The sequence below is a fragment of the Miniopterus schreibersii genome (genome assembly GCF_964146895.1).
Source record: "Miniopterus schreibersii genome assembly, chromosome: X".
In the NCBI taxonomy this organism is placed as follows: Eukaryota; Metazoa; Chordata; class Mammalia; order Chiroptera; family Miniopteridae; genus Miniopterus; species Miniopterus schreibersii.
In genome coordinates, this window is record NC_138104.1 from 99,833,248 (window position 1) to 99,859,504 (window position 26,257).

At 38.3% G+C, this 26,257-nt stretch overlaps 2 protein-coding genes across 6 annotated transcripts in view; both read left to right on the plus strand.

Annotated features, from left to right (window-relative positions):
• Nucleotides 1–23,571, plus strand: part of PIR (pirin) — an 83,890-nt gene extending 60,319 nt beyond the window's left edge. For both annotated transcript variants that reach the window (XM_081126071.1, XM_081126072.1), the window contains exons 7-10: nt 2,285–2,329; nt 10,821–10,903; nt 19,241–19,307; nt 23,291–23,571. In XM_081126071.1, coding sequence (XP_080982197.1) covers nt 2,285–2,329; nt 10,821–10,903; nt 19,241–19,307; nt 23,291–23,403 — 308 coding nt within the window. In that variant the 3' untranslated portion in view covers nt 23,404–23,571. The remainder of the gene's footprint in view (nt 1–2,284; nt 2,330–10,820; nt 10,904–19,240; nt 19,308–23,290) is intronic.
• Nucleotides 23,572–23,936: 365 nt separating this feature from the next.
• The window catches only part of VEGFD (vascular endothelial growth factor D), a 29,076-nt gene continuing 26,755 nt past the window's right edge, over nt 23,937–26,257 (plus strand). For 2 of the 4 annotated variants that reach the window (XM_081125618.1, XM_081125621.1), the window contains exon 1: nt 23,937–24,469. In XM_081125618.1, the coding sequence (XP_080981744.1) occupies nt 24,371–24,469 (99 nt within the window). In that variant the 5' untranslated portion in view covers nt 23,937–24,370. The remainder of the gene's footprint in view (nt 24,470–26,257) is intronic. The other 2 variants (XM_081125620.1, XM_081125619.1) reach the window with 1 other exon arrangement.

The following is a 26,257-nucleotide window of genomic DNA, read 5'->3' on the forward strand; positions in this document are numbered from 1 at the left end:
GTGTATAGAGTAGTTTTCTGCTTGGAGGGTGAGTAGGAATAACGCAAAGGGTTTAGAGTAGACATGATATTAGAACAATCAAAATAATCCCAAATAAAAACCCAACTGAGCAATTGAGAACTTTGAGGTTCTGTCAGACTCGGAAACCATTCCTTTTTAAATACCTTATATAAATTACAACATGTCCTTACAATGGGATGCTTTGTAATCTTGCCCAAGGATGAGTTATTTCTCTACTTTTTGACATAGAAAGGTATCCAAACAGATCATTGAGTTAATCCTAGTTTTTAAGCAAACAGTATAAAAGATAAAAGAAACAGAAAGTGCAAATACAGAATTGCTAACAATATTCATGTCAGGGTAAGTACAAAGGTTGCAGAAAGATTTTCTGTTTATATAACATCACACACATTCACAGTCTTAAAATACAGGCCTGGGCAAAAGTAGGTTTACAGTTGTTCCTATGGAAAAAGACAGGCAGGTTATGATTGTTATCTTTATTAACTCAAAAGAATGTCATTCGCAATTGTAAACCTACTTTTCCCTACCCCTGTACTTTCAAGTTAATGTGTATTTTTATGATGGAAAAATCAATAAAGATCTTTACACTTTGAAAAAGAAATTTAAACAATTTTCAATGGTGAAAAAATTTAAAAAGCAGCTAAGGAAAGTGTTTTGTTGCAGAGTTTTATTATAAATCAGGCTAAATAGGACTAGAGCAGCTTAGCATCCATTACAAAGCAGAGAGAGAAGTCATTTAATAGAGTCAGCCCATTGGGATAAGACACGTGGAATGGAGCTGTGAATTGTTAGCATGTATTTCCAGGATCTGCTAAGAACCGCCCTCCCCATAATGACATGACTTGAAAACTTGGCTGTGCCTTATTCATCTTCTTATCTCCACCTACAGTGAGTGGTAAAATTTAACTAAGTGATGGTAGACTGAGCTCAGAAGACTGAGTGAGTGGGTCAGTAAGGGAGAAAAGGTGTGAGTGAGCTATGAGCAAATAGCGTTACTTCCAGAGGCCTTAAAACTTAGTCTAGTAAAGTCTCAGAGAGGAAAAACTGAAATACGAAGGTGAAAAATATCCTCTGGCATCCACCCAAGTGGATGACAAAATCTTTTGCCATCCTTCTGATTTTCTTAAACAGACTCATTTACGTTAAGTTTTAGCAGTTATACCTTTTCTTTGGTGCCTCTGTTGCACATTCCACCCCACCTGTCATCACATCCACATGCCTAGGGATGTCCTCTCTGATCCTTCCACCCCTACCTTTGTTTTGTTTACTGTGTCATCACATTGATTCTCACACAGGCTCTGCCCTGCATTCACTTCCTAGATCTTTTCTTTTCCTTTTTCTTTCTTTTTTTTAATTTTATTTTTGACAGTATTACAGATGTCTCCCATTTTCTCCCTTTTTGCTCCCTCCTTTTCCACTGAAGGCACAGAGTGACATCCTAATTCCGTTTTGAGCTTGCCGTTTCTAGATTCATCTCTCTCAGCGGCACCATAGCATCTCTTCTGGGCTATGGGCACAATACATAAATGTCCATGGAAACCCAGTGCTGGTAACTCAAAGAGCTAATGGCAGGTGGTCCATGGTTCTGAGCTCTTGGCTCCATGAGTCACAGTAGGAATCTGGTGAATGCTTTGTATCCTCTTCACAGAAAAATGTCCATAGAGGAGAAATTGTGGGGACAGTTCCAGGGAATGCAAAGGCCATCCATTTGTGCCCCCAAAGATTATGCACCCATGGATCTCATGCTATAGTTTAGGGTAGATAAAAAGAAATGAGTTCACTGGAAACTAAAGTGCAACTAAGTGAAGAAAAGCATATTTCTAGCATTGTCTTCCTGGAGAGAAAGAAGCACAATGAACTGCCAGACTGGTGGTTGTAATTATTAGCATGATCATAGAACCGGAAGGAGCAGTTTGTGCATACAGCAGTTGGTATATAGATATATATATAGAGAGAGAGATAGCCAAGCAAACTGCAGACTCTGCTTGGGTGGCTCTACAACATTTGGGGCCAAGTCATTTAGGCTTAGTGGTGTGTGTGTGTGCATGTGAGACTGTGTGTTTTATACAGCTCACAGAACTTAAATTTTTAAATATGTATCTAAAAGAAAAGTATTTCATCTCCAAATTTATCTTTTATATCTGTTACATAAATTTATAGATTTATGTTTCATATAGACAGATATTATTAAATATATTGTTATATCTTTATTTCTTTTGGTATTATGGACACTAACCTTTTAATGTTTCTGGTCCCTTTTCAGGGTGGACAAGCTTCATTTATACCATTTCTGGAAATACATATATTGGTAAGTGATGTGTATGTTGCTTTGGGTTCAATTGCAATATAATTTAAACTACTGAAGGGGAGGAAAGAATAATATGAACCTTTTTATGTAATTGAATACTACAACTCCTCCTGTCCAGCACCAGCTCTCTTTACATCCTAGTACATCCTCGTACACCCAGGGTAGGTCACCTCTCAGTTTCCAGTATGTTCTGAAAGGAAGGAAAATACAAACACCAGTCATGACATCAGCCATTTTACTGTGGCCTGTGTGCTGCAGATATAAGGTCCAGGCACAATTATGTGGGTTGACGCTTTGCTAAGATGTTGACACCTCCGTACTGATAAAGGGATGGAGCTCTAACAGGCTCCAAGGGGAGCAGGAATCTATCTCCCATGAGGTGGAAGGAGGTTGTCTCTTTTTCTAAGGGTTGTATATGTGTCGCTTGTTGAGTCTAATCTAGAAGGGATGTTCAAGACTCTCATTTTATAGATGATGAAAGTAAATTTAGTCTAAAGAATGGCATTTAACTTGCCAGGGTTAGGCCCAGGACCAGAACTAAGGGCTCCTCATTCTCACCCCCTACACTCCACCCCATATTCTTTGTACGATGACAATGCAGTGACCATACCATCTAGCTTGTCATCCTAGCTCCTCAGGGCCCACTGACCAACTTTTAACTGCCAGTAGTGTCTGTGTCTCTTGGCCTGAGACTTTCTCTGAAACCTAGGAAGGCTGTTCTGGCCCAGTCAGTGCCAGGGAATTAACACGCCTGGAAGCTACCTCACCCCTCCTGTGGGATAACTCTGAGGCCTGTGTGCGAGGCCTTTTCCTAGAGTTTCCTGTGGGATTATGTTCAAGCGGCCCACAGTGGGTATGTGCTTGCTAACACACCCTTCATTGTCTGCCTTCCCTTTCCTCACTTTCTTGGACTGGTGTTTCCTAGGACCGCCTCCCAAATACACTCCTTATACTCAGATATGCATGTAAAGCTATGCTTCTGGGGAAACCTAAAGTAAGGCAACCAGCCTCCCCTCTCCCCTGCCCCTCACAGACAGTGATGTGTGTGTGGATGGGGGTGGGGCAGGACATCTGACTGCTCCAAGGTGCAGGCCAAGAATCCCATTTCTGAGACCCTCTTGAAGTTGGGTGCTCTCCACTCCACTTCAGCAGGCTGGCCTCCTCAACACTGAACTTTCTGGGGCCCTTAACATGACCTCTTCCTTGCACAGTGTACTTCTAGCCCCGGACAGATGGCTTCCTCATAACATCTGCTCAGGGCTTAAAGGACACACCCAGAACCATTTGAACCATTTTTTATCTTCTCCAAAAGGGATGTTCAATTGTCTGAAATTATTTTTTTCTGAAAAAATCATAGTAACACAAATCCATGTATTTTGATTTTATACAGTAGAAATGGGCTTAGTCCCTCTTTCACTGAATAGCATTTCAATTATGGGTCAGAAGCAAAATTCATTTATTTTAGCATTTGAGAAAATGTGAAAAAAATTATAGTAGTATCACAGGCCCATGTGCACACACATTAAACTATATTAACCATCTGGAAGAGATGAGACATCATTTGTGTTTATGATCTTTTGAAAATCTTGCATATCATGTAGTTCTTTATAAAAATAGAGAATACAAACCATTTTTTTTGGAGGTAGGACCTCAGACTTATGATTTCAAGAGAAACAAAATAATCTGCACAAATGGAAAGTAATAAAGCACATGATTCCTAAGGTGCTAAGGATTCCAGAAATGTTTGTGTAGAATGAGAAAAGGCAGGGGCAGCAAACTTTCTGTAAAGGGTTAGATAGCAAATATTTTCATTGTGGGCCATCCAGTTTCAGATGCAATGACACATTCCTGCCTTTGTAGCATAAAAACAGCCACAAGTAATATGGAAACAATTGGGGTGGCTGTTCCAATAAAAGTGTATTTATGGCCACTGCAATGTGAACTTCACATATTTTTTATGTATTATTATTGAACTAAAGGGGGTTGTTTGCCTGCACACATCAAAGCCCAATAAGATGTGAACAGGAGTTTGCAGCAAAGAAAGTAAAGGTTTATTTAAGGAAATGGCACCAAGTCCGTAGGCACAGGTGAGCCAGTTCTCTAACACCTGGCTCCCCTGTGGCTTCTGGGGTTCTGTAGGGGGAAAATCATGGGGACTAAATTAGGATCATGGTCTCTACTGATTGGTCAGCACTAGGCTGGGGGGTAGCTGACCAGTGCACCTGATCCAGATCTCAGCCAGGGCTCCCTGTCATCTGGTTTCGCCACTTTCCTGGGCCCGGAGCTGAAACACAGTTGAGGCCTAGGTGTTATCTCTAGTTTGACTGAAACTGTCTCTGGAGTCAACAGACCCGAGGCTTTGTTCCTAAGAGTATTTGATGCTGACCAGGGCCTCATTGTCCTGAGGGCTCAATGGTTAAGGGAGTAGACATGCAAGGTAGAAGGAGACAGGTGAGTCAGGGGCTGGATGAGGCCAGTTAGCATTAAAAGGAAAGAAAGGAGAAAAGGTCATATTGACCAAATGAAGTTCCTACACAGTTGCATCATGAACTACTACTCTTGGTATTTTTCAACTAATTAAAAATGTAAAAACCTTTCTTAAACAGTGGGTGGTACAAAAGTGACATTTGATTTTGGATAAAATGTTGGAAGGATAAAGAGGAGAAAAATTAATAAGTAATTCAAAACCTGTTTTAATCAGTAGTTACAGCCTTGTTTTCTGACAAATAGTCCAAGAATTTACAGGTAAAAAGCTCAACAGTTCAAGGGGGAAGAATGAATTATACATCTATTTATTTTTCTGTAGGTGAGGCACATTTTCCTGAGTCATCTCTTCTCACTGGTCTGGTCCCCCCTTGTGACCATGAGCCACAAGTGCAAAACATCTGGCAGGAAATGGGGTCACAGTCTATAGCGTGGGAGTGAACTTGCATCTGTCCAGAGTAAACTGGACCTTGGAGAGAATCCACCTCATAAAACTGGACTCTTGGGACTCTGCTTTAGCCAATGAGTGACTGGCCAGATGGCCTCATCTTTCCTCCTACCCATCCCCTAATAGAGATGCTAATGAGAAAACAAAAGGGCAAGAAGAAATCACCAGAAAAAAAGAAATGATAAAGCAGAAAAGCTATTGAATATGTACTGATTTATAAAATCTATAGAGAGAATCTCAAAAATGCTTTCTGACCTTACTGCCTCAATTTTATCTTGCTTATAAAACCAGGATGGCACCTGCCAGCCACAGATGGTAGAAGCTGATAAGCAAGTGATAATCCTTTTCAAAATGTCAAGCACCTCTGTTTTATTTAAATAGCTATTATACACACACACACACGTACATACTTCGTGTATTGGACTGGAATAAATAGACAACACTTTGGGCTCAGAAAATAATCTGGGGAGATTCCATAAAATGGAGATTTAGGAGGACTATTAAAAATATTAATTGATGCAGGAAGTGCTTAAAAGATGAACATCAGTAGATTTAGTTTGAGTACAGACAGGTGGAGTTTAGAAAATGCTGGGTATTAACTAGCTGTCTAAGTTAATCTGATATTTTAAACTTCAAGGCAAGTATGGTGAAGCCATGGAATTTCCTTCTAAGGAAATCCTGAAGAAGAGGAGTTAACAGAAGTAAAATAAGTTGAGCAGAATTAATACTTTTTTATTTTAAAAAGTATACATTTGAGATGTCTTATGCTCCTCTGTGATCTTCCTAATTTTTGATACATGGCTTGTTTTTTTCAAGTCTTCTAAGTTGATGGTTAAATAGTAGCTTTAAAAATTGTACAGGAGAGAGAGAAATACCTTTGATACAGTCTTCTACTGAGGCAGCAAGTCCTTTGACCAGCCCTCAGCTGAAATCTTTGCAGTATATGATTTTTAAACTCTAAAGAAAATAAAAAGTATACGCTCAGAAAAGCAATATATCCCAAGGGTACTAGCACTGAACCCCTACCTTGTAGCTGTGGTGAAAATGATATTACACATTAACATGGGAATCAAAAGGATAGAAAAGTTTAGATCCTGTATCCCTGAAGCTTGGGATTGTCTATCCACCTGGATGCCAGTCCCCTAGAAGGACCATTATCAACTATACTGTTGGGGCTTAGAAAATATATTTAGAAATCTAAAAATATTTGTCTATGGTTACTGAACTGACATCTAACTGGCTTAATGGGTAGTGAAATGTTTCAAACTTATTTAAATGAGTAATTATTCATGCTTAGTTTGCGCTCGGTTCTTTGCTTCTGGTTCTGGGTAGTGTTAAGAAGTTTGACACGCCTCCTGGATCTCAATAAAGATGAGGAAACACACAAGAAGCCCTCCAAATTGACTTCCATGTACCCAAAATGAACTGGACTAGCCTGTGTGCTTCATTCCACGGTGAATACCTTGAGTGGGGTGCCTGAACACCAGGATGATCAACTCCCCTGGCTACCTGCCCCTTGCTACTCCCTCCAGCCAAATCCAAGTGAACTCGGCAGTTATGATTGCTCTCAAATCTGTTTATGCCAGTTGCACCAATAATTGCAGTTATGCAGGTTAATTAATGAAGTAGTATGAAAAGAGAGTTCGTTTTTCTAAAACAACTAAGTCAATTGCTTTGCAAACATGAATTATTAAAGAAAAGTCTTGAATTAGTATGGGAGAGATGACATTAATAGGTTGGGGGGGGGCTGTAATAATCTAGAAGAATTTCAGTGGCCCATTATGTGCATGCTTTATAAGGAAAGGCAGTGCTTCAATCCAATCAGCAGACCTGCCTTGGCTTTATTTCTAAAAATTGCCGAATGAAGGCATAGTTACACTTTAATTTAAAATAAAATGTTTAAGACAGTTTGTCTTTCTCAGTTAATGATCTTGATTGAATTTGATAAGGCTGCAACCGTATGTATAAAATTGATGCTGTCAAAATCTATGATGGAAGTACCAGAGCGTGTGGAATAGAGTAAATGGGACAGCAGTTCTTACAAAGAGAAGAAAAAGAAAAAGCTGGCATGGGGGGGCGGGAGGGGGAGCTGCACAGCAATTCATCACACACTGTAGATACAGCACTAACTTTAAAATATGTCTTAAAGTATTTTGCCCTTTTATGACTTTTTAGGCAAACAAAAATATTTGTAATTCAATTGTTTTCAGTTAAATTTTCCTTAACTGCACTATTAGATTTAACATTCTTGGCAAAGCTTTTCAATGGAAACTATTTATTATCTGATTTGGCTCTATTTATAATTGAAAGTAGTCAGAAACAATAAACTATATTTTCTTTGAGACTTATTTCATTCTCAGGAGATAACCAGATATGTTAAATAGCATAGAAATTACATTAAGATAGAATCAGTCTTTGCTTTTTGTGATAAATATTTCATAAAAGAATACAGCAGCTAAGATACACTTAGAATGATTAACCTGGAAACCTGACTCCAGTACTGTCTGTAAGAAAGGTCTCCCTTCGTGGGGAGCATTTCCAATGGACTCTTCAGAATCAACACTGTGCTTCCTCTCCTGGATCAGCAAGGACAGTGAGCAGAAATGGCATTTCATGTAAAGTTAGAATGAAAGCTCTTAGGGAAACATGAACTCTTTGTTTCTAAATAAAGATTTCCTCACAGACCAATGAACACCATAGTCAAGCAAGACCCTGATAGGAGATGCAGAGAAATCCCAGTCCACCGTTCTTTTTGAGAGCTGTCTCTTGCCAGCTCACTCCATTAAAATATAGTGAAGGGGCTATAAAATTGTTTGGGTCTATGTATCAGGAACTGTTCTGCATGATAAAATGAGGGGCCAGGAGTAGACCATGTGAGTAATGGGTGTTATGTATTAATTAATTGAAGGTAAAGACATGGTTCATTGCTCCCAGTGAATCTCAGTAAAGCACACTTAATAAAATGCTGCTCCATATCACAGTTAAAAATATTACCCGACTTTAAGTGAGATGATTCTTAGGTTTCCAGAAATCTCTTTTATTGCCAAACCCTTGCATGAGTAGAAAATCAACAGAGTTCTATCATTCACTTCCATGGCATTTGTTGACCTAAATCTTGGATGGCAAAGCAACCTTTAGTGGTGCGCTGGGACTGGCTCCTGCCAGCTTGCAGGAGCTGGTTGTACACCTCTTCCCTGACCTCACATCCATAGCTTGAAATTGGCCAGAATGGGAGCATTCACACCACGGAAATTTGCACACACTACAAATCAGGTTTGTTCTCCCCCTTGTCTTCAAAAGCTAGTTTTAAACATTAACTAGCACACCCCTGCCTCTGGGACAGAGGTTCTTAATCATTTTTGTGCCATTGACACTTTGACATTTGCCAAGGCCCCACTTGTGAACAATATATATTTTTTAACTCAGTGAAGTTATTAAAATGTTAAAATATTCCACATAAAAGTGAGAGAGATCATGTGATATTTGTCTTTAGCTGCCTGGCTTATTTCACTTAGCATAATATTCTCCAGGTCCATCCATACTGTCCCAAAGGGTACGAGATCCTTCTTCTTTACAGCTGCGTAGTATTCCATGGTGTGAATGTGCCACAGCTTCTTATCCACTCATCTACTGATGGGCACTTGGGCTGTTTTCAGATCTTAGCTACTGTAAATTGTGTTGCTATGAACATAGGGTTGCATAGATTCTTTCTGATTAGTGTTTCAGGATTCTTAGGATATATTCCTAGAAGTGGGATCACTGGGACATCTGTAATATTTTGAACAATAAAAAAATGTTAAAAGAACAAGTTTGAGATATAGTTATATGTGTGCTTCTCTAATGGCATTTGAAATAACATGATCCAGCAGCCGCTTTACTCTGAATTCTAATTAGTGATTAACATAAACTATATTTTGAGATATCTTTAGCACTGTAATATGATATGAAAACATCTGTGGTTTCTACTGGAGATAAAGTCATTGGTCCAGCTAGTACTACTGTGCTTTGTTGGCTACATTCGTAACTGAAGGAAACGTTACATTTCAGTTAGGGGTTAGTGAAAATAAAGATGTAATTTTTCTCCCATCCAAGTTCATGATTGCTCTGAATTCTATCCACAGACCCCTTGGGAACACATTGACTTTAGGTTAAGAACTCCTGCCCTGTTAGAATCCTATTTCATGTTTGTGAGCATCACAATGAACCTTATTACTTCATATAAGTTATCTGCAAAGTGGAGGACTTCTCTAGAAAAGATAGCTATATTTGGACTCCAAGCAGTATTCACAAAATTCACAAATTATGTTTCTGTTCATATAATAACTCCCCAAGCTGCTGTCTTTACGTCCATAAACACTTCCCTACTGATTATTACTGTCCTGCGGATGTATCCTCCTACACATCTTTACGGGCTTCTCACCCTGCTTAGAATCTTCTCCCTGTTGTCCACTCACGTGGCTGTTCTATCGTGCTTTGGCTTCTCCGTTCTCTAGCCTCCTCTTGAAGAACCACTGTGATAATCTTCAGGTCACTGCATTATTTTGCTCCTAGTGAGAATCATATTAGACTCCTCTCTCTCTCTCACTGTAGCCAAATCCTTTAGATTCTCTCTCAGCTCTACCTCTCAAATCCATCCCCATCTTTATGTGCTGACTCTCTCAGTTCAGACTGTAATTCACTTTCACTTAGACTGTTATAATAAATAGGCTATCCTAACTTCAGTCTTACCCCCTTCAACTTATTCTATGCTCTGCTCCAAGAGTTATTTCTCCAAGATACAGATTTGACCATTTCAAGTCTTAACTCCTCCACAACAAACTCATAGGGTCCCTAGACCTGAATTAAGCCTTACCGTCTCTGTTCTCTCATTGAACTTTGCTTATTTATTGTTGCCTTTAAGACACAATTTCATTTGTATTATTTCATCTGTGAGTCTCAGTATAGAAGGGATAGTAATGTACCCATCCTGATGATCCCCCTCACAGCTTTTAGCACTGGGCCTCATTCATAGTTCACTAGCTATTCAACTTCTATTTCAACTGAATTATGCTCTGATTATTTTGTGAATATTATTTAGTTTCTCCCAATGAGATTTTGAATTATTTGTATACAAGAAATATGCTTTGCATTTATGTGTATTTTCTCAGTACTAGCAATTATAGGTGTTCTATAAATACTTGTTGAAATTCATGATGCATTTACTCATTTTCCTAAATATGCTTAATCTTATGAGGTTTATGATTTACTCAAGGAAACAACCCTTCTTAGCATGTAATGTCAAGGGTTTACTTATTAATTGAACTATTAGGTATGATATAAAAGGTATAAATGGAAACACAATGTAAGATTCACCTCCCTGTTCTCTTCTACAATGGAAACCGGCCAGTTTCAGACTTTAATAATTGTACAACTAATCAACCAAGATATTTAAGAAGATAACTAAGCCTGTTATTTCTGAAGTTAAATGAATATTATGGTGCTATGTACTTAACCAGATTTGTAACCATGTGATAAATGCACTGTGATGAGTATGACATTTAGTGGGTCACCTTTTTTTAGGGCCTGATGACGCACAACAAAAAATTGAACCTCATCACACAGCAGTGCTGGGGGAAGGTGACAGTGTCCAGGTGGAGAACAAGGTAAATATTTAAAATCTTTAATTTTTCTTAACTTGTACTTGCTAGTAGTTTCCAGGAAAATGCCTGAATCTCCAGTGTAGCTAGAAAATTTTCTCTTCCATGGGCAAAAATAGTATGCTACACGTTTATCAACCCCTTTCATTAACTTCTGTTGTTTCTGTTGGCTTATTTTAAGGTTTTATCAATACTGATTGCTCATCTCCAGGAATCATCTATGTCCCTATTGTTTATCCCTAGAAAATTGAATCTGGAGACAACACATCTTCCTTGTCTCTTAACTTTCTCTATACAATTAGCTTATTTTATTTTTAGTGTAAGTGAAAATATATTGCCCTCTAGGCGTATAAACATCAATGTGCACACATACTCACAGAGGGCCCTTTGGAAGTTGTCCCCATTTTGAACTGAGAGGAACATATGATGCATTTCGTATTCCTTTTGTGTTGAAGCCCTTCTTTTTAAGTAAAGTTTCTGATATTTAGGAATATTAGGAGTTTCCCACCTCCCCAGGTTGCCAAGTTTTTTCCCTTGTCTATTTCATTCCCTTGGGTGATTCGCTCACCCACTATCTTGTGAGCCTATGAAGCCAATCTGACTGCTTTGCATCATTCTAATAAAGAGAATTGAAGAGACAATTTTTCAAAAGATCCTGAAAAGGTGAATTTTGAAAAGTAGGAATACAAACAATTTCAGTGTGAACGTAACTGGTAGGGAGGCGATTTCACTGATTTCTGGCCCTCTGAACCTGGCATTGTAGAATGCAATGGATTTGAGGAAATATTCTCTCAGTCCACTTTCTGGCAGCTTACCAACTGCTGCCTTAATCATCTGTAACACCGCCATGAACTGTGAAGTAAATAGAAGAAAAACTCATGAGCACCAGATGAAATGCATATCTCAGTGTCTACACTATTATTAGGTTGAACTGTACGAAACTGCCACTTTTGACCTACAAAAATTGCTATTCTATTTATATCAACCCAATGCAGGAAAGAAGCATGGAAGCTATACATAGGCCAGAACCTACTGATAGCAGATTAGTTTGTAGCATTATCTGGTTTAACTCGATAACCTCAATTCTTTCTATACCATAGCAGAGGGCACATTGCAAATGTTAAGGATTTGGAAGCTGAAATGGAACACTAGAAAGAAGTACTGAGGGGAGCCAGAAGGATGGAAGGCAGCCGGGGTACAAAAGAATCGGCAGAAACCATCAGTTTATTGATCAGCAGCGCTCCTGGCTCGGGGGGCATCATTCTGTTATATGCACTTGTGTAATTATTGCTGTGTATACACATAGTCTGAGCCATCAACACATTACAAAGATTTCTATGCAACATTTTATTTTTTAAGAAAATTAACATTTAAATGGGTGTGTGTTGTTTATATTCATGAAAAGTAGGAAGTCCTCCTTAGATTACAACAGAGAAGAGGTGCGAATCTTGGCTTTACCACTTGTTAGCAGTGTGACTTTGGACAAGTTTCTCAACCTCTCTGAGCTTCAGTTTCTTTGTCTGCAAATGAAATAATGACACCGAGTGCGTGGTGTGGTTAGAAAGAATATGTGCGATTACTTATGTCAAGAGTTGACTCCAGATCTAGCACAGGGGTCGATAAGTTATATTCAATAGGCCAAATTCAAACCCATTTTTGTAAATTAAGTGGTATCAGACGGCAGCCACACCCATTCATTGCCATGTGTCTATGGATGCTTTCACAGCACAGTGGTAGAGTTGAATGGTTGCTACAGAGACCAGGTAGCCCACAAAGCCTAAAATATTTACTCTCTGGCTCTTTATGAGGAAAAGATTGCTGATCTTTGGTATAGTACATAGTGGGTACCCAGGAATGGTAGCTGGAAAGTTCACTGATCTAAACACCTAATTTACCCAATAGTCATGCCAGATACATGTTACCTAATGAGGATTCATGCCTTAGGCCCTAAGGTTTAGGACACATAACAGTTTCTACAGCAAGAGAAAGGCCCTAACGGACCTTGATTCACTCAGGCTCCAGGCCAAGGTTATCTTCACTTGGAACTAGACTTAGCCTGAGCATTAGATAAAGAAGGAAGATGTGACTTCCTAGTGCTCCCCCTAATCCCATTTGTACTGACTTACGGTCAAGAATGAGGAGTTGATACACTCCCTGGCTTCCTTCTAGCACTCATAGGGCAGCTTCTCTTTTGTGACCATTACTCTGAAGTCTTCCATGGCAGGTAGCAACTGCAAGGGGCTTGGTTTATGCTAGATACTGTAAGAGTCTTTAAGCCACACCCTTGGACTTCTTAGGGGAAGCCCAAACCCCAACAATGGCTTCAAAATGGCCTTAACTTTTTTAGAGTACCAACTATGAATCAAAGCAGTACAGGGCGCCTTGGCTGTTGAAACAGAGGCTGGACTGGACTGGTCACCCTGGAGCAGCCTCTGTTTTAAGAGCTAAGGCTCCCTGTGCTGCTTTGGCTCACAGTTGGCACTCTGCCAGGATGGCTCCATGATCGGGGCACAGGGCTTTGATATGAAGGCTTGATCTCACCTTCAGCCTCATGTTTATACTAGTATATTGAGAAGGTCTGAAGCCTCATTGATTAGCAAACTTACTTGTTTGTCAAGGTAGACAATCAGTTCCTCATGGCATGCCATAAAAACCATACTTGAGAGAAACGGTACTCTTTAACTGGTACCATTCATGGGAAATTCATTAAATTAATACAGATTAATATTTGAAAGACAAAAATAAAACAAAACACCCTATTAAAGCTAGAGACAACTTTTTTGCTTATTTATGTGTAAAAATTCATAACAAGCCATTAAGTTTCATTTATTTTAAAATTTTTTTAATTTATTTTTATTTTATTTTTTAAAAATATGTTCACATGATCTCATTTATATGTGGAATCTAATGAACAAAATAAACTGATGAACAAAATATATCCAGACACATAGAGGCATGGAACAGACTGACGAATCTCAGAGGGAAGGCGAGGGTGGGGAGTGGGTGGGAGAGATTAATCAAAGAACTTACACACATAAATGTATAACCCATGGACACAGACAACAGCGTGGGGAAGGCCTGGGGGTGGATGCCGAGTGGAGGGGGAAAAGGGGGACATCTATAATACTTTCAACAATAAAAATAAAATAAAGTAAGATATGTTTTATAGATTTAAGAGAGAGAGAGGAAGGGAGGACAGAGAGATAGAAACACTGATGAGAGAGAAACATTGATCGGCTACCTCCTGCATGCCCCATCCTGGGGATCGAGCCCACAACCCAGGCATCTCCTGGACCATAGGTTGATGCTCAACCACTGAGCCATGCTGGCTGGGCTATTTTTTTTTTTTTTGTCACCATTTATCCCTCTATGCCCTCTTCCAACTCCCCCCCCCCCCACTATCACCACACTGTTGTCCATGTCCATGAGTTCTCTCTTTTTCCTTTTTGCTCAATCCCTCCACCTCCCCAACACCCCCCACACCAGAGCTGTCTGCTTGCTCTCTATCTGAGTCTGTCTCTATATTGACAAGCCATTAGTTTTTAAAAACTGATAATAGTTCATTGTTTTGCCTTTCAATTGGCCTAAGAAGTTTAAACAATGAAATCTAGTTAGAACAATTGCATGCAATTAAGTCATGCTACAACTGAGTTTCTTTCTGGTAATTTTTTCAGGTAATAATATATCACTATAATAAATGTTCTTGAAGCAAAAGCGTGCCCTTAGATTCATTCCCAAAGTCTAATCAATCAAACTATGAGTACATACTCATAGTGTAGAAGTTATCACCACCTTAAATGAATCATAGAGCCTTCATCTAGGCTTTGATAATTTATTGTTGGTATTAGTGGAACCCAAGATGTGTCTTGGCAATAAGATTTATGGAATAACAAGAGCAATTTGTAAAAATAAATTATTAAGTAAACACAGAAGGGCCTAACTCTGAACCAGGAACTCTAAGAATGTGCAGCAAAGGAAAAACAAAACAAAACAAAACAAAACAAAAAGCATGTAAAGTAATGGACATGGTCTGGGCCCAAAAAGATCATGAATTTTAGTTGGGCTAATTATACATGAAGCAGTAAGTGGGCCTCTGTTACCTTTGTGTGGGGTCTTTTCATCAAACCCCAAAAAGGCATTGACTTAGACTGACACAGGGACTCATGTCTTAAGTAGTTCTTTTGTTTTCTGCTTTTGCATGATTTCCATCATTTGATGTGGTACACAAGGTCACTCACTCACCATAGGTAAGGATTTTTCAGGATAACAGCAACTGGAACTTTCAACCACATCAGCACTCTACTAAATATCCAGAAAGATTATCAGCTTTCACTAAAAAAGGTGAGCTAAGGAAAAAGAAAAGATGCACTTAAAAAAGAAAAAGACACAGAACATCTGGTTTAGGTTAGTGCAGAAGGGGCAGCTCGGAGGTTAATTTTGTGGAAAAGTCATTAAAAGAAGCTTGAACCATCCTTCAGATTTTTGAAGTGAGAAACCAAACCCCTGAACTCCTCAACACCCAGCAGTTTAATCATTTTTCATTTCAGACCAAATATAAGTGTCATTTTATCCTATTGTTCTAATTATAAATGGAAAGTCATCATTTGATTTGAGTAATATCAAAAGGAGCAAAACTTTAATTTTTAAAACATTAGTATTCTAAAATGTATAAACTTGTAGGACAAGTTTGTTACTCACAAAAGATGCATGTCCTCAACTTAAAAACTTACAGTCTTAGAAGTCAGGGCATCCGTGACACAGGAGATCAGCCTTTCTTCTTGCCTTCTCTCAAAACCCCCAACCCTCTTCTCTGCCTCCTGACCCTAAAACTCAAGTGTGTCTCCCTTTCAAAAAAAACACCTCAAAACACTACTCAGGGATATCTTCTTTCAGATTAAATTAGAGATAATGTAGTACCAATTATCAGAACTATTTTTCTAAGATGCTTTTCTTTCACGTGTCTATTGATTCACACTAAAATTTCACCATTCCAACGCCCTTAGGAAATAAACCTTTTTAAATTAACTGCTTTTTTTTAAGTTGAGTTTTTAGTCACTTAAACATGATATTGAAAAAAAGAAAAAGAAATCTTTTCAGAGAGAAACATGCCCCTTTCCTGTGGCCTTAGATTCTGTCATGCACAATTTCACTTATTCATGACCTTGGGACATCAGTATGTGTATCAGTTATTGTTGTGAGCTATAAAGTATGATGTAAGTGGACCTAGACTAATTTTTAAGCTTCTGTGCCTGTTTTATATAGGTGTTTTTTGTGTTTTTTTTTTCATTTCCACCACTGATGTTAAGCTGTCTATTTTCTTGTATTGCTATCCAGAAGTACTTTTCTGTCTTCTAGCTTTGAATGTCTTATAGATCTGATAGCCGCAGAGACTAATCGTTAGCATTGTGTATAAAGCAAGAGTAAGTGGGAATTGAGTGAGGGTCTGTGTTAAAGTTAAAGCACTGATCTTTAGTGTATGTGGTTTATGACATGTTTAAAATTTGAATTAGCAGAAGCCTTTTTAGGCTCACTCTTTGATTTCCAACTGAGTTCACATTAGCAAATTTTGACAGAAAATTGTGTTATGGATAGGAAAGGTGGTGATATATAAATAAATGTAGGCCTAGGAATACTTAAACATATTTTTTTAAACATGAAGAAATGATTAAATCATCCACTTGGTGGAAAACTTTTGCAGAAAACATCTACCCTAAATTCCCTTTTAATTTTTTAAAGTTGGAGGCAGAAGGAGAAATAAATTTAACTGCATGGAAAATAAAAGAATTCATTATTCATTTTTATTGAATCCAGTGATAACTCTTCTGGTACTAATAACATTATAATGATTGCTAATTAAAGGGATTTATATTAGTAAAAGCATATAAATATAACATTATTTTATCACATATTTATAAATATGCTATATTATTAGAATATGGGTGAAGTTTTTAAAAAATTGTAAAGGCTTTTTTTAAAGTATCCAATCATTATGGGCTTACTTATTGTTTTATTCTAAATCAGATAAACCTAAGAGATGCCTCAAAAAATATATAATGTTCAGTTATTTATTAATGAGTAGCAAACTACTCAGTAGTGGCTTAAAACAGTTATTTACTATTCTCACAGGTGAGGTGGGGGGGTTCTTCTGCTGGTTTCTCTGGCATTACTGGGTCAGAGGACATCAGCAGTGGAGGGAGTTTGGAGTCACTGTGAAAGTGCTCTCTGGAAGGATTCCTGTACCCATTTAAAACCTCTCAAATGATATATAAAAGTGTATCTTTCTCTGCATCTGCATTAACACTGGATATTATATTTTTTTCAATTTCAGGGGGTGAAAATCTTAATTCTAAGCAAAAATTTTTAGAGACTTTAGCACAATAGGAGTCTTTTGGAGAGAAATTTGCCTGAGCAGATATCCCTTTGGATGTTTTTATAAGGTTCCATTTAGTGCAATATTTCTGGAGCATATTTTACATTAATAGTAATAAATGTCAAAAATAATAAAATCTTACTTTTGGATTTGCATAAATCTTTCATTTAAAATTATATTGTTATTCTAATATCATTGGCTGTATTTCCTATGCTGTACTTTACATTTCTGTCACTGTTCTGTAACTACCAATTTGTACTTCTTAACCCCTTCACCTATTCCTCCCAGTCTCCCAACCCCCCTCCCTTCTGGTTACCATCAGTCTGTTCTCTGTATCTATGAGTCTGTTTTAATTTTGCTTGTTCATTCATTCTATTCTTTAGATTCCACATATAAGTGAAATCATATGGTATTTATCATTCTCTATCTGACTTATTTCACTTAGCATAATACCCTCTAGGTCCGTCAATGTTGTCACAAATGGGAAGATTTCATTCTTTTTTATGGCCAAGTAATATTCCATTGCATATATGTACCACCACTTTTTTATCCACTCGTCTGTTGATGGGCACTTGGGTTGCTTCCATAGCTTGGCTATTATAAATAATGCTTCGTGAACTAGGGGTGCATATATTCATTCAAATTATTGTTTTGGGGTTTTTTTGATAAGTACCCAGAAGTGGAATCACTGGATCATAGGACAGTTCCGCTTTTAACTTTTTGAGGAAACTCCATACTGTTTTCCACAGTGGCTGCACTAATCTGCATTCCCACCAACACTGCACGAGGCTTCCCTTTTCACCACATTCTTGCTAACATTCATTTGCTGATTTATTGATGGAGCCATTCTGACAGGTGCGAGGTGATATCTCATTGTGGTCTGAATATGCATTTCTCTGACGATTGGTGACGTTGAGTATCTTTTATATGTGTATTGCCACCTGTATGTCCTCTTCGGAGAAGTACCAATTTTTTAATTGGACTGTTTGGTATTTTGTGTCAATTTGTTTGAGTTCTTTGTAATTTTTGGATATTGGCAAATATGTTCTCCCATTCAGTAGGCTGTCTTTTCACTTTGTTGATGGTTTCCTCTGCTGTGCAAATAACTATATACGGTGCCAGGTGGGATCTTGAAGTAACAGGGGGAACACTTCGTAAAGTACATAATGGTCTAACCGCTGTGCTGTCCACCTGAAACTAATACAGAACAATATTGAATGTATGCTCTAATTAAAAACAAAATAAAAATAAATTTTAAAAAGTGAAGTTGGCTTGTGCCTAAAGTTACCTTCATGACCTTAACACAGATCTGACGTCAGCTTGTTCTACTCTTTGTGCTCATGTCTTCCGATTCTCTGCTACAGTCTTAGAGTAATTGTTTTTGAATGGGCACAAAGAGGACTGATTTCTGTCTGAAAATAACCTGATTTTGAAGTGCTTCTACTTTAAAGACAAATTCCATCTGTATGGGAAGCAACTGAGTGACTTGAGAAGTTACCAGGAAGTAGTGCTTTGAAGTGGACTCTTAGATGAACGTTTAGTACCTAAGTCTGAGGTCTGCCATGTTTTCCTCTGTATACATCCGGCTTGAAATAGAGAGGTATGTTGTGTTGAAAAAAATTATATTGTTAGTAGGAAATTACAAATCCTATAATCACACAGTCAGTTCATAGTCAGGTCAGTCACACAGTTTATCTTAAAGATGTTTCCAGTTAAGGAAGATCTTAATTTAAATTCTTCCTTATTTGAGAAGGTTAATATTTTTGTGGTCTGGCCTTATGTTCTAAATGCTACCAAACACCTTAAGAAATAAGTGTTTCCATATTGAGTACTGCACAGATATTATTTCTGGAATTTATGTTCAGAATTAGGAACTTTGTCCATTTGTCTAGCATGTCAACTTTAAATTATTCCTAATTTGATATTCAAAAATAAGCATGTCTATTGATTGATCCTTTCTTCCTTGACTTTAGGATCCTGAGAGAAGCCACTTCGTCCTAATTGCTGGAGAGCCATTAAGAGAACCAGTTGTCCAACATGGTAAGCCCAAAAGATATGTCCCTTGACATCTCAGTTAATGAGAAGCAAAGCATTTTGTTTGTTTGTTTAAACTGTTAAAAATTCAGACATTTAAATTATTCTATTACCTGTTCATGTATAAAGACAGCCACAATCATCTATCTACTATTTGGGAATGAATTAGTTAAGGCCTTTGTTTTTCTTATCATGGAGTGTCCTTAATTATGTGTCCACAAATTAAGCGCAGGATGTCATAGATTATTGGAATAGTGAATGTCCTTAGCATTGATGTAGTCATGTCCCTTTTATAAATGAGGAAAATGAAATCTCAATATTTTACTTATTTACTTAGCAGATCCTTGGGTAGCATTTACTGTTTACTAGGATTGATTGAAATGCTTTCCAAATATTAATACATTTAATCTACAGAACAACCTTATGAGGTAGGTTCTCTCATCCCCATTTTCCAGATGAGGAAGTGGAGGTGCAAAGGTTCATTGGCTTGCCTACAGCCACATAGTCGGGTTCACACTCAGGCTGTCTGGTTTCCAAGCAGCCCACCTTTCCGCCTTGCACAGTGCCAGGTGCCGCTCGCTTGCCCTGTGACTTCTCTGATGGGACATGACTGTTGACATTGGAGCTGGGATTCGAACACTGACCCCTGACCCCATATTTCGTGCTCTTTCCTCTATACCAAGGTTCTACATCAGGAGACATTAAACTCATGCCATTTTTATTACTGGGCAGGGAGTTGAAAGGTTTAATTAAAGAGATGAAAACTGTAGTTTGAAAGAGGATTTATGGGATTATTGACAACTCTCAAACATTTTTCTTGTTTATAACCCTTATAGCTGATCAATTAAAAACATGTTTTCTGGGGGATATAATGTACAGCATGGTGATGATAGTTAGTAATACTGTATTGCATATTTGACAGTTGCTAAGAGAGTAAATCTTAAAAGTTCTCATCACAAGAAAAAAGAATCTGTAACTATGTATGTAATGCATGTTAAGTAGTCTTACTGTGGTGATCATTTTGCAATATCGACATATTAAATCATTATATTGAACACCCAAATAGTATAATGTATGCCTATTACACCTCAATTTTAAAAAATAAATAAATTTGGTAATGTAATAGCAAAAAAATAAAAATAAAAGAACATGAGAAAAAGGGAAAAACAAAACTTGCTTTCTGGTTTCAGTTTTCTTTTTCTTCTTGAGGATTTGAGGAGATGAGCTTCCCCAACCTGGCTTTGGAGGGCTCCAAGCTTCCAATACTTCCCATATTTCTCAAAGTGTGGCCTGTGGACCAGCAGCGTCAGCATCTCTCAAGAGATAGTTAGAAGTGCAGAGTTTCAGACCCTATCCAGACCTCTGGAATCAAAATATACATTTTTTCATAAGATTCCAGATGACTCATATGCACACTATAAATTGAGAAGCACAGCAGAATTCCCCAGAAAAGTGTCCAAATGGAAGCCCAGAAGTGCACTGCTTTTACAGAAGTATAATTAGGGTATGGGAGAAGTGTTCCATAAATCCAAACTATAGCACAATGATGCCATGCAGGAAATCTGTCCTTGGCTCAGTACTTACTCTCATTTTCCAAGTTCTATTCCCTTTCTTCCATGTGTCCTTTAAAAAGTTGGCTTCTCCGGGGTGCCCTCTTGGGTTTATTATTTATTTCGCACATGAAGGCTCTCTCCCTTTTTCCTATCTGATAACATCCAAACCTCCACTTCCAGATGAAATTCTCCCATGAGCCCCAGATGAATATTTCCAACACTGTACTAAGCACCTCTGGCAGGAAGCCATTTTATTGTCTCCAGCACCTTCATGTCAGAATATCCAGAACTGAAGTCCTTGCTCTACCTACAGCCCCGCCCCCAAGGCTTGTATCTCAATTACCCTTAACAATTCCACCATCAGCCAGCCTCGCACATCAGACATCTTCTCTATCCTGATGCCGAAGTCTTCAAACGCCGCAAATCAGATCACGTTATTTTCTACTTAACTCTTCTGTGATTCCTGATCACTTGCAGAATTATGTCCAAACGTCTTTCAGTAGATGGAATCCAAAGCCCAGAGGGGTCTCGCCTCTTCCTACACATCAGATCCCTCCCTCCATTCTTTCTCCTACTCCCATCCCTCCTTGAGACACTGTGCCCCATTCTCAATCCCTCCAGCATGCTGATCCCAAAACGCCTTTTCTGGACCCTTCTTCCCCTTTCTGTACGGACTCCATACATTTTACATACTTTTATCATTTCATGTATCACACTGCCTGTAATAATTTGTTTTCATATCTGTCTGTGTGATAGATTTGAGGTCCTTGGGAGAAGAGAGTGTGTCATTTGTCTCTAGCTCCTAGCACAATGTTTGTCCTTTAATAGGCACTCAATAAATACTCAATAGATAGGTAATTTAATGAATGAATTCAGAGGCTTTCTGCCTGTTTCTCTTTGTACAGTCACCCTATTCCATGCAACATCCCAAAAGGCCTCAACATCATCAAAGCATATTATAGTGAGTGCCAAAGCCCTGATATGCTAACAGTTGTTAAGAAATTCGAATGTGTGATTTCTTCTAAGTAATACAGTTCTATTTTAATTTGGTTCTCTCTGAGAAAGCCTCTTAGATGAGGAGCTTTTATAAAAGGAATGTCAGGAACCTCTGCATACTGGAAGAAGAAATATACTGAATGGACAAATCTGTCAACTGCTTTTGAGACACTTCAAATGCCATACAGGAGCTGGCCTTCTTTATCCAATAGATCTTGGTAGTGTACAGTCCAGGACAGTGTCCCTTTGCCCCTGTAATATGTGAAGAAAAGGGAAGAAACAGGCGCTACAGACTTCTGCACTTTTAGCAAAACCCTAATTCAAACCTAGGAATTAGGCAAAGGGACCAACAAACTCTGACCCCGGGGTCAAATCCGTCCACTGCATCTTTTTATAAAGAAAGTTTTATTGGAATGCGGCCATGCCTATTCATTTTCATACTGCCTGTGGCTCTTTTTGTGCTTCAGTGAAAGAGTTGAGTAGTTGAGAAAGACTATTGAATCGCAAAATCTAAAAAATATACTACATGGCTCTTTACTGAAAGTTGGCCAGCCCTTAGAGAATCCAAAATATGACACTTTCTTGACTTGAAATTTTTGTAATTTCCTGTTTATTCTTAATGAACCATTATTAATCTTCAAAAATGACTTAGACCAGTCATCTAAATACACAGTCTCATATACTATGTAGGCACCAAATTAGGATGAGATTTGTCAATTCTTTGTACCAGATTGGTTCAGTTCTTGACAGTAGCTAGTGGTACAAAGCTAGCACTACAGTAAAAGCTCTCATTGGCCTGGCTGGCGTGGCTCAGCAGTTGAGCATTGACCTATGACCCAGGAGATCATGGTTCGATTCCCAGTTGGGGCACATGCCTGGGCTGCGGGCTTGACCCCAGCGAGGGGCGTGCAGGAGGCAGCCGATCAATGACTCTCATCATTGATGTTTTTGTCTCTCTCTCTCCCTCTCCCTTCCTCTCTCTGAAATCAATAAAAATATTTTTTTTCAAAAATTCTCATCATAAGAAAAAATGGGTATTAACTAGATTTATTGTGGTGATCATTTTGCAATATATACGAATATAAAATCATGTTTATACCTGAAACTAATACAATGTTGCATGTCAATTATATCTCCAAGACATAAGGAATGAAAAAAAAGCCTAACAACTACAAAATGGTTGTAATAGAACTAAACCTAAGAATGTTTTGAGTAAAGATGACAACCTGCAATGGATGAATGAGATGCAGTTGCCTTTATCTAGTCAAGAAACTTGTATTACCATCCTTGGTGATCGGGTGCTGCAAAAATAACCTTTTACTGTTCAGATATGCCTGGAATTGTTTCAAGTTAAGAACTACAGAAACACATACCATTTCTAGGGATAGAAGAAAATGTTATCATCACCCAGAACTTTCTGAATGTCTCTTTCTTGCTTAGGTCCATTTGTGATGAACACCAATGAAGAGATTTCTCAGGCCATTCTTGATTTCAGAAATGCAAAAAATGGGTTTGAAAGAGCCAAAACCTGGAAGTCAAAGATTGGAAACTAGTGAAGACCCCAGGAGCTGGTCTCGAAGCTTTTGGAAATGCATTCAGTTTCCAAAGCTGACTTAGCCAGTGCTTCCAAAGGGTTCCACAAAAGTGACAACATGGTTTTTATAGAAATGTATGTGAGGTATTTCCTGGCACATGCAAATAAACCTAATTGTTGCTTCTTTAAAAATCGGTGTTCTTTATTTTATGTTTGTTTGCTTTTCATGTGTGTGTGGAGATTTTGTTATTTTTGTGAACGTGTGAGGTTTTAAAGCATATTTGATTTCTTCTGTGTGTCACTGGCAGTTGATGTGTGAGCATCCGAGGTCCCTTCCTGAGCACTGCAGTTTCGATCCACAGTCATGCCTATGTGCAGAGGTTTCACATTACAGGTTATCTGCATTAAAATAACAGCAGTCCTGAGTGTTTGAGTCAGTTTTTAAAACATCCCTGCTATTGGTAGGGATGTGACAGGATTACAGCCAAGACCTCCCTGCATTTTCTGCCAAAATCTGTGTCAGATTTAAGACACATGCTCCCACAAGCTTCCATGAGGGTTGTGAAAAGAGTTGGAATCCAGAATTGGGTTCCAGCTTTTCTGTAGCTGCAAACATTGGTGGCCACACCACCTCTTTACAAAGGAGCTAGAACCTGGGGCATAGGGTAGAGAGATTTTTTTTCATTTGCTGGCCATGAAATGGATTTAAAGTGCTTTCTCATTGCCAGTGGAAAACATGTCCACCTCCTGATTATTTTTGGAGCATGAGAACATTTTAATTTTTTTTTTTCATCTCTCTGTCCGCATAAGACTGTGCAAAAACATACCTTGACTAATTGAAGTCATTTCATTGGATTTTGATCACAACTGATTGTTTTTTCCACGTGAAATCTTGGGGTTTCAAGCTTTCCTTCTGGAGAATGCCTTTTGAAACAGTTTTCTCTAGCTGCCTGATGTCAACTCCTTGGTAATCAGTGGATATTAAAATGTTCAAAATGTACAGACAGTGGGCAGTGGTGAATATTTTCATGATGTTTTACCTGCAGTTGGTGCAAGACTCCAGTAATGAACATGAACCAGTGAAGGTAGGTGAGCTCAATTTTTAATATGATGCAGATTTTTTAATTGGCTTACACAGAGGACTTTCCTTTTTTGCATCCTCCATTTGTTAATGAGTGTTCTGTTTCTTAGTCTTCCTATGATTCTTGCTCTGAGTGTTTGAAAATGCTGAGGGGTGTTTTGGAGGTATAAAAGAATATAAATATATATTCTGGAATCTTTTCAGATGGGGAAATTTCCCCTCAGTTGTATATGTGGATGGCATAGTGATTTTCTAATGAACCACTGACTTATTTTTGTGACACATGTAACTTTGTGGGCCATTTATTTTCAGGTCGTTTGTGAGCAGCGTATGTTAGTTAATTTAGTTAGTTAATTACTTCTGTCAATGAAAACCTATGTGCTCTTCACAGAAGTTTTCTATCCGGTTTTCCAAATTACTCATTGATACCATCTAGGAAAATATTTTCTCGTAAGTTAAATTGGGTTTTTTTGCTCTTTGAAGCATGTAAAATCAACAGTAGTTAAATCTTTGGTTCTGTGAGCAAACATTACTCCAATAGACTGAGAGTAATGCCAAAAAAATTAACCAGGATGTTACTGACTGAGCAATATTTCACCCAGTTTTATGTATTTCATAGATTATATTGGGTTTTTTTCTACTTTTTATTTTGAAAATCTTTCTGATATAATTGTTATGAGTGAAGTGGTGCTAAATCATTATTGATTTAGGAATTTCTGGCTATGAGCCGACAATCAAATATGGACTTGAGTTTTTGTAGCTGTTGTTAAGACGTGCGTTTTCACCAGGGTTGATAGTGCCCCCAACAGGGGAAATAGGTCCTTGGGACTGAAAGCACAGATGAACATGCAGTAACTTAAACAGATATACAATTTATCTGTAAGGGCTGGACTCTGTGTTAGGGGTGGAGAGTCACCTTGTCCAGCAGTTTACACTTTTCTAACTTTGCAGATTCCAAATGCACATGGGAGAGAGGTCACAGTTACTCAGTTCCCCTTCATTGCCACCAGCCTGGGTGTTGGATCTCAATGCCAGGTTACAGGTGAAAAGGAATCTGATTTTGAGGAGGGAATCTGTAACAGGAGGGGGGAAAAAAGCTGACTTGTTTGAAGCAAGTAAGACTTTTCAGGCTCAACAATCCTGGGGCAGGGGTGTGGGTGCAACTCCATGAACTCAGCACATCTGAAACCGAATTGGAGAAGCCTCCCTCATCCATTACTCTGCGTCTCCTTCCCTCGCTGGATTTTCTTCATGGCATTATCACCCCTGAGTTATTATCACATCTGAGTTTAGATGTGCTGAGTTCATGGAGTTGCACCCACACCCCTGCCCCAGGATTGTTGCATGGAGTTTAAAAATGTTTCCATCATACTTTGAAAACATCACTGTATTTGATGGGACAGGAAGAGACTAATTTGTTGTAATTAAGTACTATTCTTGAGGTTGTTCAACCCTTAAAGAGTGCATACACCAAGAATTCTTTAGGTGTCTTCGGCACAGTGAGGTTTTAAATGTTTCAAATTTACTGGTAACACATAAACTTATTTAATGGGGCAATGAAGGAAAGCAGCTGAATTTGCATGTGACAGAAAACATGTCCTTACATATGGAAGGTGCAGCATTATATGTTTAGTAATATTATTAGTGATTTTCTTCATATATATTAGAATTTCCTTTAAAAATAAAGCTACATATCCACCCAATCCCCAGCTAAATTAAATATCTCTGATGTGAAGAAAAGGTTGCCTATAGTTAACAGAAGCTTGGGTATAGATGTGACCGAGTGGTAAAG